Consider the following 13067-nt stretch of genomic DNA (forward strand, 5'->3'; position numbering starts at 1 on the left):
TCTCTAATGCAACAATAAAGTTAATGTCTTAAAGTCATCTGAGTGCAGGGGGAAAATGAACCACTGTAAAATGCTATTTTGGCTTTGCATAGTATTTTTATCTTTGCATTTCATCAAAATAATGATTTCTCTGATTTAGCTCAATATATTTATCCCCTTAACTTAACATTAAACTAGTAATACCAAAGTACTTAAGAATATATCTGTCACTCACTATTCAATTTCTTTAAGCCTTAGATGAACAGTGAAGACAGGAAATTTTATTGGGCTTATAGTCTAATTAAAAGCAACAAGCCTGCACTCTGAATAGCTTTTCAACACTCTTCAACATTTTTTTAAAATGCTGACCTAAGCTTAAGATGTTCATTAGTAACTCATTAAAGACTTAGTTACAGTCCAGTGGGTGAGTTCTGAATATAATGATAGAATGTGTATACAAATGTGTAGGCTCATAATTAGAGAAACTGTCACATTTGGGGATTAAGAACACACAATGCAGTCTTTGAAAAACACTATGGAAAGTAAGTGACCCCAAGATGGTGTTGTATTTTAAATTTTGCTTACTATCCAGGTCATTTGTTTTTTTAGTTCTAATTCCAAAAGGTATGTTTTAATGACCACATTCTCTCAGGATTAAACGTGTGAAGCTTTGTGTTAGGGCCTTTGTATACATTATTTTATTTGATCCTCATACTATAACAAAGTAGGCCTAATTATCCCTTTAACAAATAAGGAAACTGTGAATCAAATTAGTTAAGGTCATGTAACTTGGAAGTAACAGACTTGGAATTAGACTCTAAGGTCTGAAATCTTTCACTTCATTCAATAGGGGCATGCAAATTAGGATTCTAAAAAGCAGCTTAAACTGGATGATGATACTGTAAACTTCAGTTTCTGGGCTTCATGTAAATATTACTTTCTAAATATGTTGACATCTTCCTCCATTCATGGTTCCTTAAAACTGCAGGAATTGTTCAACTTTATAAATCATGTGTTATCTTTATTTAACGTCTCATAGTCTTTTCTTCTCAAATAGTAATAAGTCCAATGTGCGGAAAGAGTGCAAAGTTGAAAGGATTCTTGCCATATAAAACCTCAGGTTTTCTTCTGTTTCTCATCTTTGCTTGTTGCTTGTTTGTTTGTTTGTTTGTTTAAAGCAGTGAGTGGATCAGTAGAGCATCTGATTCTTGATCCTTGGGGTTGTGAGTTTGAGCCCCACACTGGGTGTAAGACTACTTTAAAAAAATAAAGCTTTAAAAACTAATAAAGCTTTGATGTGAGTCCAAAGGTCAGTATTATACAATATATAGATCTGATAGACATAATGAATTGTATAACTTTCTTGAAGTGAAGTAAAAGAGGCAACCAGTAGCTTGCAGAACATATTAGAGAAAAAGGATCTATGGCAATAAAATGAAAGACTCAGTATTTATAATATAATTTGAGTGTGGACACAAAACTATATAAATAAGAGGATTTCCAAAATATGCAAGGACAAGAATTTGGACTAGAACAAAAATAGAAATACTTTTGGCTATCAGGATTAAAGCTTAATGTTCTTTATCATGGTCTTAGGGAAGAGTAATTGGATACTACCAGAAGAATCCAATTAATTACCTTGATATTTTGTATTTAAGTCACTACTATACAATTCACATATCAGAATGAAATTTCAATTACTGTCAACTACTAGTTTTTGTCATAATAAAAACCTGATTTAATGACCTACTAGAAATTAAATATGTAAGTAAAAGGGGAGGAAGCATGAGGCTAGATCAAGCTAGATCAATGGAATAAATTTCAAAGTGAATGTAATGCAGATGAGATTTAAGTGGGTAAATCCAGGCAAAAATCTTCTCTTAGAATATGCAGTTGAAAGAACTCTTGAATCTAAATATATTCTAACAATATTCTCAGGCCTTTTCTAATAAGAGATAATTCTATAATGAACACTCAGAACTTCATAACAAAAACGTTTAATTATTAAGAAATGATTGAATATTTCTCCAAGGAGCATATGAAAAGATGCTCAACATCATTATGCATTACAGAAATGCAAATCAAAACCACAGTGAGATACTACGTCACCTTCACTTGGATGATAAAGTGAAAAAGACAGGCAATAACAAGTGTGGGTGAGGATGTGGAGGAATGAGAAGCTTCATCTTGCTGTTTGGAATGTGTAATTGTGAAATTACTCTGGAAAACAGATTAGCAGTTCTTTAAAATGCTAAACATATAATTATGTGACTCAACAATTTCACTCCTATGTGGACACCCAAGAGAAGTAAAATCACGTCTGTACAAAAACTTGTACATGAATTTTCACAACAGCATTATGCAGAATAGCCAAAAAGTAGGAATAATCCAAATTTCTATCAACTGATATATATGATGTAGTATGTTCAGACAAAGGAATATTATTTGGCAATAAAAAGTACCAAGTACTAGTACATGTTATGAGGAGGATAAATTTTAAAAATACTCCATTAAGTGAAATAATTGAGTCACAAAAGATCAAAAATTGTATGGTTCTATTGATACAAAAGATCCAGAATAGGCAAATCCATAGAAATATAAAGTAGATTAGCGGTTTTCAGGGACTGGGAAAGGGGAAACCAGGTGTGACCACTAATAGGTACGGGGTTTCTTTTTTGGAGGATTGATAATGTCCTAAAATTGATTATGTTGATGGTTGCACAACTCTGCATACACTAAAATCCCATAACTATATTCTTAAAATGAAAGAGCTATTAGTATGTTAAATATACCTCAATAAAGTTGTAAAAAAATCCCTCCATTTATACATTTAAAAAATATATTAGTACTTTAAATCCAGTTTTTTTTTAAAGCTACATGGTACATTTTATAAATATTTTCATTTATCGCAAGAGGACTACACCTTTCAGACCCCTTTATAGGTATAGATATGAGGCTAAGTTTTAGTTAATGGAAATGGCAGCAGAAGTAATGTGAATTACTTCCAAACATAGCCATAAAAATTTTCCATCAGAATCTCCATAATGGTCATTCTCCCTTCCTGCAGACTGGAAGGGCAATGACCCTCAAAATGACTTTGCAAGCTTCATGTTATTAGATTAGTTCTATGTATAACTGTGAGAGCAAAAGAATGGCATCCATCACTATTTTCCACCATACACAAACACCCTGATTGGAAACACCTCCTGCCTTGCAATGCTTGGTGAACAAGGAAATGTTCTCTGGAAGCCATTATTAATTTAGGAATATACTGCGACTGCAGCCTACTTTACACTATTTAATACATTGTTCAAAAATGTACATTAGGGTAGATAACACAAAGAAGTCTTCCTCCAGAATTTTTATAGTATATAATTTGAAACACACACACATAAACATATACACACACACACACACACACAATTGATTTGATCCCTACTTAACTACTTCTAGTCCTAGATATTTGATTTTCTGAGGTGTCATTCATATCACATTGCAACACAGAGATAAAACTGCAGCACTCTTTCATGGATCTCATTTTTACGGTTGATCAATTTGCCTAATTTTGAGATTTTTATCTTTAATTATTTTATTTGTACAATATATGTTTTATGATCAGTTGGGCAACTCCCTTCCTATTACTCCTTTCATTTATACTAGTTTTTTTTCTTATTTAATATTCAATATATATATTTAAAATAATTCTGTTGAATTTCTACATAAAAAAGCTCATATGGGTACTTTCAATGCAGTCGTGTAAAAATCTATAAAAAATAATTTGGAAATATTTGTCACTGTTGCTGTACTCAGTCTCTTCATCCAGAAACAGAGTAAATTGCATGTCTTCTTTTATAACTCCCAGTAAAAGTTTTAGACTTTTTTTCTCATAAATTCTATGTAATTCCTCCTATGATATTTCCTACGTAACTCATACAATACATTGCTGTTTGACTCAAATCATATATGTATGTGTGAATCATATATCTGAACTTAAAATGTTCTCATTAATTCTGAGAAAGTTTATCTTTCTTGAATTTTCTGAATACATCATTATACCATTGCAAATAATACCTTACTATTTGAATATTGATTCTTATTTATGTTTTATTCATTATTATAGTAACCAAAACTTACAGAATTGTTTTAAACAACTATATTAATAGCAAGCAAGGCTGCATTGATAATTTATTAACATTCAATTAAGATAGTTACTAACTAACCTAAAAAGAAGTCTTTTTTTTTTTTTCACTTTTTATTTCTCAAGAGATTTTCTTCTACAGGCACAAAGATAAAGTCAAATTTTATATGTAAGTGTGTAAGTGTATTCCTTTATAGTGCTATTGGTAATGGCAATACATCAATGACCTTCTGTGTTAAGCTATCAATATATGGTTAGGTAAACAATGGTTTCTTCACATGATACAATACTATAATTAAAAAAAAATTTAAATAGAGTACACAAATGTCTACATTTTAAGGTTAAGTCAAAATGAAAGACAAACTTTATTTCTAACATTATTCTATTTAAAAAAAAATGTATACACATATATGACTGCAAGAAAAATCTAATAAGCATTAATATTAATTATGTCATTGGGTCATGGGGTTATAGGATTTTTGCTTTCTGATTTAAATTTATATGAGGAGAGTTACTTTGAGAATAAAGTAGGTGACACTGGTCATGACAAACAAAAAGATATATGAGACTATGTGCTTGTACTTTACCAGTAAGCTACAACCTTGACTTTAGGGCATCCAAATCACCACCAACTATGTGTAGATGAAATAAACACAGAAAGCTTATCAAATGTCATTGTGAGACCCTATTTTGCACAAAGACCTGTATCCATTACTTGTGTTAATACAGCTAGCATATTTTTCTAGCAAATCCCTAAGGAGTCCAGCTTATTTGATCAAATCCTTCATTTAAGACAGATTTTTTTTGATAGGAAGATAATTTTCTATATTTAAAAAAACTAATTGTGCTATGATGACAATATAAGGGAAATACAGAAATAAAGCAAAAATGTAATTACTGACAAAATGTAAGTTCTTTGTTTTCAATTTATCAATTAAAAACTCCAAAAAAAAAAGTAGAGAATGAATGAACACTATTTTTCAACAGGGTCTTATTCTGAACTGCCAAAACAGATCATAATAAAATATACTGTCTCTTATTTATATAACAAATCAATGAGACTATTTCAACTATTGCATTTCAATTTTTTGAGTGGTTAAAGAACTATTTAGCAATTAGAATGGAGGAAGTAAATGGATGAAAAATGTACTATGGCTGCTTATATGAAATTATACATGTGAGAACACTTATTCTTACATTGAGAATGAAAGTCAATAGCAATACAAAGAAGAGGAAAATAAATAATTAGATATTTACATGTTATGTAATCCAATTGTTTTTTAATTCACTCCACATCAAGCATACAACTACCCTATCGCAGTCCTAGTCTATTCCAAGGCCAAGAAATATAAAAAATAAGATATGATCCTAAAATAGTCAGACATAAAATGTGAAAATAAGAAAAGGCTATTTTGTTCTCAAAGTATATACATGTTACTCAAAGTATCAGGACAATAAAATTCACCTATAACACATTTTGCAAGTGCAAAGGCAAAAGAAATTTCTTTTCCAATGGCTAACCTACATACCAACCATGTGGGGAAGGTTTCTGAACATGTTTTCACAAAGGAAAAGCTATCAACCATGCATATTTGTGGTTTAGCAAATTAGAGATTATGGTTAACTTAAAAAATATATATTTTGAAATTCAGTACCCAGTGGGTAATGCAGATGGTGCTGGATGTGTTCACAGCAGCCTCATATATCATGACCATGACGAAGATTTTTTTGTATAACATCTTTGACCATAAACATAGTGATATTACTGGGAGTATTACAAATTATCTATGCTGACAAACATTATAAACATTCCAAAGATGATTAACTTCTAAAAATAACAAAGTTAAGCAGAGCTTAGAAGTCAAGCTGACTTTTTCACAATCAATAAAACATGACTTCATAAAGAGAATTATATAGTAAGATGCTATGTAGTGAAATGTATTTTTCTATTTTCTCAAGCTTCACACTTTATTAGAAGTTAAAAAAATTTGTATTATTTTAAATCACTGATACATTAAATGGTATTATAACTGTAAAAATTAGATTAATAATAAAATGCAAATTTCACAAAACATATAGTACTAAATATATATGGATATAATGAGCAGTTTTGTCCCTGCTAATGGCTGTTCATTATAATTAATTCCTTGAACATAATAAAAAACAGGTTGGCCTATAAAGTCCACACACATATAAATACACATGCAGCTTTAAAAAACAGACTTGCAGAAAAAAATTATGCATATGGTGGTTATAGAAGAATTTTTTAAAACCCCATTTTACATGCAAAAGTATCATAAAATATATTGCTCCCCTTTCCCACGGTGAGTTCCAATTATCCTGTTTTCTATCTCTTCAACTGTGACACAGTTCGTAAGTACAATTTAATTAAGAGGAGATATAGTTAAGATATCTGAGCACCTGAACCACCTTCTCAACTCCCAATCCACTGTGGCTTGGGTACCAGATCTCCTAGCCCATGTATCACACTGGACATTGGTATTCCTTTACTGCCAATCACAATGAGCCCAAGTGCCCAGGTTATGATTGGATTATTGTTCTCCAATTCCCTTCTTTTCCCTTGCTCCCAACCACATCAATAGAACAAAAAAATCCTTTATCTTCATGCAACACTACATTAGTCAACAGCAAAAAACTGGCCATCTGCTTTAGTGGTTTCTTTTTACTTCTGCCAGGTCTCGTTGCATTATAGATAAGGGTTTTACGGCTGTACAGGAAGGGGGCACAGTCATGGAAAACAGAAAAAGAGAAATACGGAGATACACAGAGACATAAAATATGGACAGATAAACACAGAACCAGAGACACTTCCAAATTTAAAAGTTGTGTATATATAAATATACAGTGTGGATGTACTGATTAATTTTGTTTTCCTATATCAAACACTGGCCAGACTTTCTAGGACAATATGGAGATTATTCAAGTACTGTAAACATTATTCAGAATTAATTCTTTAGCTTAGTTTCTAATTTTACCCATGTGGAACAAATGTGTCCCTGACAATTATATATTACCAGTTATATACTACTACGACTGACAATTATATACTTGCATCACTGACAGTTATATACTATATTATTAGAGAGAGAGAATTGTGTACTAAGCCTTCGTACATACTGGCTTGATAATAACTTTGAATAGAAACTAGTATCAAGAATTTACTGGAAAAACTTAAATGCTGAGGTTCAAGTAGAAAAAAAATTATTTCAATTCTCACAGTAAGAATCCAGGTAAGTAGACATTTTCCCTATCTAATTTTCATAGTGTTAGCTCCATTTCAAGGTAATTAGGGGTAGGCAAATAAAATATAAGGAAGATTTACCAAATGCCAAACACTATGGTAGTAGCTATACATATACATTACCCTATCTACTTCTTCAAGTAACTCTGCATGGAATAAATGTTCATTCTTGCAGATAAAAAGCAGGCTTACAAAATTTTAAGTTTCTGTTAGCTCCCTGAGGGAAGAATTAAAATCTTTTGTTTACTACTGTATCCTGAGCAGCTGGCACAGTTCTCTGGCTCACACTGGGTGATAATGGATATCTTAACTAGTTTACCAAGTAACATGGTTACAGAACTAGTGGGTGGCAGAACTGAAATTTTATCTCAGGTCTGTAAGACTTCAAAGCCTCATCTATCTGTGCCCAAGAACACGGGAGAAGCAGGTGATCTGCATTTCTGTTTCACTTTCTCCCAAATGGCCACAAGAGTTGAGATGGGATTCCCTGCAGAAGAATGGCCTTGATAGTAATAGTTTATCTAAGGGCAGTAAAACCAGAGCTCAGGAAGCCAGGTCCTTCATTTAAATCTCCTTTGGGGGGCGCCTGGGTGGCACAGCAGTTAAGCATCTGCCTTCGGCTCAGGGCATGATCCCGGCGTTATGGGATTGAGCCCCACATCAGGCTCCTCTGCTATGAGCCTGCTTCTTCCTCTCCCACTCCCCCTGCTTGTGTTCCCTCTCTCGCTAGCTGTCTCTATCTCTGTCAAATAAATAAATAAAATATTTTAAAAAAATAAAATAAAATAAATCTCCTTTGGGTCTCTGTGTTACTTCAATCAAGTTTCTTTTCCGCTCATTATCTCAATGTTTTTATTGTAAAAAATGATAACAATAGTAATAGTAAATAATATTAAAGCCACAGGAATGTTGTAAGGATTAATTATACCAATATATCTAAAATTTATGGCCACAAAAATCAGTAGTCCTCATTATTATTTGCTCTGGAGAAAAGAGCAAGTCAAGTCATTCCCAGATAATTAATTCTCTATGGTCAAGAGTGCAAATGAACTGGGACATCTCAACAACAGTGGGCAAGGAGATGCTACCAGGGGATGGTTTGGAAACAAGAGTATGTCCTTCTGTAACTGTGACATCATTTTAACTCAGTTGTCTATAAAGTTTCAAGTTATGTGGTATTCCTTTAAGACAGGATTGTTAGGGACTCTAAAAAAAGTCTATATCCTATAAGGTCAGCACTGATCAGAGGTACATACATTCCTTTAGTCATGAGAAAGCTGGGTCCCAAAAGGCTGTTCATATGAAGCCCTCTATTTACAAGTCCAAAGTGGTATCACAAAGGCAATGGAGAAGGCCTTCTACAGAAGGCAAACAAAACGGGCTTGTATTTTCTCTGGGGTAAAGTTTTAAAATTCCTATTCACGGTAACAGGGATAAAGTTTATAAATAGAAACCTTCTATATTGTGTAGCATAATATGGTTCAAAGTCAAGATAAGATAAAGTAGATCACATACAACAGAAAAGATTAGTTTAGCCCAAAATATTTTATATATCAGGTCAATTTTCTATTGGCTCTATGAGGAGTTTTTAAATACTCCGAATTCCTTGGAGAGAGGGTGTGTGTGTGTGTGTGTGTGTGTGGGTGTGTGTGTTTGTGTATATGGGGGGGTTTCTGATTATCAATAACAAATGAAACAGCTCTCATGGTTAGCTAATTTCTGGTTGTTATAATTTAACAAAAACTAGAGAGGCAGGTAGTAAGATGAAGGAAATTAGTTTGTTCAAACATTGAGTATTTGCCATGCACTGTGCTAGATTCTCTATATATGGTATTTATTTAATCCTCAAAATAACCTTATGAGTGAGGCAGCTTTATAACAACAAGACCTAATTAGGATAATCTTTAAATACACAGATAATTAGAAAAATACTTATTTAAAGGGGCATAATTCTTTTATTATCTCATACCACAAAATGTTATATGTGCCCAAGTATGTGAAAGTAAGCGTTCCATCAATAAATGAATTAAGGAAACATTTTGAATTTTTTTAAACAAATTTACATCACTTAAAACTAGACAGTTGAATCGTTTTACTTTCATTTCCTTAAAAAAGCACTACCTTATATTGTACTGATTACTTAAAAAAAATGTGTTAAATCAGGAAAACTTTAGAAGAAAATGTCAAAAGACACAGAAGGTATTATATCCAGTTTTTATAATGACAGCAGAATGTAATTCATGTTGAAACAAGAATATGGGCCAAATTTGGAATTATATCTCCGATAAACTACGATAGATTTTTGAAGTCAATTAAAAACCAAAAGTGAGCTAAGGAGGCTAAAAACTGATTTTAGGTTCTTGCTATACACTACTATTTTAAGACCTCCAAAGCAGTGGCAAATACAGCTGTGTCCCTTTCTTTGCTATAATGACCATTAATGTATGAGGTAGTGACTAGGTTATACCATTTTCATCTTAGTGCAAAACCAATGATGATTAGTAAAAACTTTAAATTGTCAATAAGGAATATAAATGTAGACTTTGCCAGTTTTTAGAAAGATTAGTGAATATTACCCTAAGTTGTACAGAATTTATCTTATTTTTAAATAATTATCTTTTATAAAATTTGCAAAGATATAGCATTCTTAGCTATCATATTTGTGCTATAAATACCAAAATGTCCAAATGAACAAAGCATATGGTTTTTTATGAGTTGATTAGCATGCTTCAGTAAAATTACCTTTCAGCATATGTTCAAATCATTTTGGCATATTTTTTGCATTAAAAGGTATATAAAAAAACAATTCTCATTTAAATGAGAGGTTTAAGTTTGCATTTTGTGTATTAAAGACTGAACAGAGTAGCCAACACCGAGAGTTCTTAAAGATAACGAAGAATTGGTTATACATACATATCAAAAGCTACTTTCAGAAATCAAACTCAAAGTTGTATTTATTGCAGCTGATGGTACATATAATGGCCTTTTTAATCTAACTTCTACTAATATATCGTAGGCAAAAGGGGCTAAACCACTGAGCAAAGATTTAGAACAAGGGATCTAGTGCAAACAGAGACAACGTTAAACTTCACACAAAAATATCATTAAAGGTCTTACCTTGAATGATTGGAGCTACAAGCATCATGAAGACTAGTAGCTGTGATGGCCACATGGCTGTGTACTGGGGCGTGAGAGTGCCTCCAAAGTGAGCGTTACCAACGTGAAATGAAATAAGTGTATTTCTGGTTCCTCTTCTGTATTCCAAGACCGATGATTAAAAAAAAAAAAAAACCCTCAAAAAAAATTTCTCAAAATCAGAAACACCAATATCCCAAATTTGAATCCTGCAAACAAGGAAAAAAGAATGGGTTATAAGATACGTGTTTTCTCATCTTAATTCCTCGAAGGTTTATCTACTGACTAGAATATCTGTATACCTCCCGCCCTTCTTCATTGTAATATACACTGGCATCATATAGAAAAACTAGTAAGTAACCCACAGGACTCTATTTATGCACACATCAACACAGGGTTTATTTCCCAGCCTTCAAATGGACTGGAATAAATAATTCAGTCTCACTGGAAAAATTAATATAAATATGCTATATCAATTTGGATAGTAATAAATTAGTAATTGATTTATATAATTTGTTAATCTATATAAATAGAGTTGGGACTTACTTTGTATAAACATTTTCTACAAATAAAATTTTTACTAACATTAGAACAGTAAAAAGGAAAAATTCATTCATTACCATTACTATAAGTTTAAAACAAACAAGTTAAATGTATGAGTCTTACTTTCAATCCAGGCCCAGTATTCAATTCAGAAATTATTCTACATTTTAACTATATATATGGCTTTTCAAAGCATCCTTGTAAGTTATCTACGAAGATCCTAGATTTATGTTAATTATTTTGCTCAAACATAGCTAATCATTTGAGAGAGGTTTAATGAGTGCCCAGTGAAATACAAAGCACTGGGTTAGGAACACAGGATGGAATATTGAATAAAACGTGCAAACTATTCTCCAGGATCTTACAAATCCTCTCCTTTTCCCTCTCCCTCTCTCCCCATCTCTCTCTGTCTCTGTCTCTTTCACTCTTCTGGTGAGTGATATATATTTAAAACAATTTCATATTTTGAGTATAACTTTTAAAAATTTCTGGAAAGGTTTATACAAAATAGTGATAGTTTATGGAAGGCTCTCATTAATAAGCCTCATTCTGACAAAATAAAAGCCAAAAATTTCTGAAATATTTGCCTTAGTTATAAGGCAAAATTACACAGATTTATGTGAATTTCTGGCAATATTATGTATAGCATGGTAATTAAGAGCACAGATTCTGGAGCAAGACCACCCAATATTAATTACTAGCTCTACCAGTACTGTGACCTTGGGCAACTCATTTAAGCCCTCAGTGCCTCAGTTCCCTATGTTAATGGACAGGGTAATAGTACTCGATATGTCTATAAGACATTCAATGAGCTAAAATTCGGAATCCTGAATTCTACAAAACACATAAAAATATGTATTGCCTTGAATGGTGTCTAGCCCATAAGTGTTATTATGTCTTAACAATTATTATACATCATTAGTTTTTATTTTATCCTATTGATTCTTTAAACATGTATTTGTAAGAAGCAAGATCATTCAATAATTTAGTTCAAAAATATTCGTTGAGTCACTATTGTATAGACAGGCTCTAAGAACACTATATCTGAACACAATAGATCAAAAAAATTTAATCTCACAGACACATTGTAAGAAAATGAAGCTTACAATAGACAATCTCATAATATTTTACTTTTACAAATAGGAAAAGCAATGATGAGGAAAAAAAGTGGTTGAGATAAAAGAGAAACTATGTGTAAAGGAATCATGTGAAATATTTTTATTTTTTTCTTATTCACACTCTGACTTAAAAGAAATTATTCAGAACTTCTTCTTAATTGCCATAAGTTTGTAACTCTTTCCAAAAAAATAACTTTTGAAAAAAATGCTAATTTAAAATTCCATTAACACACATGTAATAATTAATGGATGTTTAAAGAAGGATACTAAAAATGTTTGATCTATCAACCAGTAAACAATGCCTCCATAGTCTCAACATTCAGTTACTGTGTCTTTTCTTTTCTTTCCTCTATGTTCACTAAATATATGAGCGTCAAAAATTGACATTAGATGTCTGCATATAGACACACACAAACACCTATATAAATATACATAAATATATACAGAACTACTTTGCCACTGGAAATAACTGTGGGCAGCTACTAGGTGAATTATTTATTCATACTTGAAATATATATACTAAATATTAACCATAGCAGGTATTGAGAATGCAGATGAAGTAGAACAATTTTTTCACAACTCACACTGGAGTGGGATAAACAGAACAGAGGAAATGAAGTCACAAGATAAAGAAGAGAAGAATAAACATGATTTTCGTACCTATCATATGACAAGCAACGTTCTGTATATTATACAATTATCTGATTTAATTCTCCATACAAATCTATAAAGCAGATAATGTCTCATGTTTACTGAGGAGGAAAATCAGGAATGTTATGCAGCAACAATTTCAAACCCAATGTCTGATTCTAAACCAATGTTCTTTGCTCTTTCTATAGTAGAAATAAATAAGAAAATATAAGAGGATAATTAGGGGTATTAATTGTGCAAA

At 31.8% G+C, this 13067-nt stretch overlaps 1 protein-coding gene across 15 annotated transcripts in view; it reads right to left on the minus strand.

Annotated features, from left to right (window-relative positions):
• Positions 1-13067, minus strand: part of ADGRL3 (adhesion G protein-coupled receptor L3) — an 815688-nt gene that overhangs the window by 496892 nt on the left and 305729 nt on the right. For all 15 annotated transcript variants that reach the window (XM_034671746.1, XM_034671747.1, XM_034671744.1 and 12 more), the window contains exon 3: positions 10497-10723. In XM_034671746.1, coding sequence (XP_034527637.1) covers positions 10497-10551 — 55 coding nt within the window. In that variant the 5' untranslated portion in view covers positions 10552-10723. The remainder of the gene's footprint in view (positions 1-10496; positions 10724-13067) is intronic.

This window comes from Ailuropoda melanoleuca, chromosome 11, assembly GCF_002007445.2.
Source record: "Ailuropoda melanoleuca isolate Jingjing chromosome 11, ASM200744v2, whole genome shotgun sequence".
Lineage (NCBI taxonomy): Eukaryota > Metazoa > Chordata > Mammalia > Carnivora > Ursidae > Ailuropoda > Ailuropoda melanoleuca.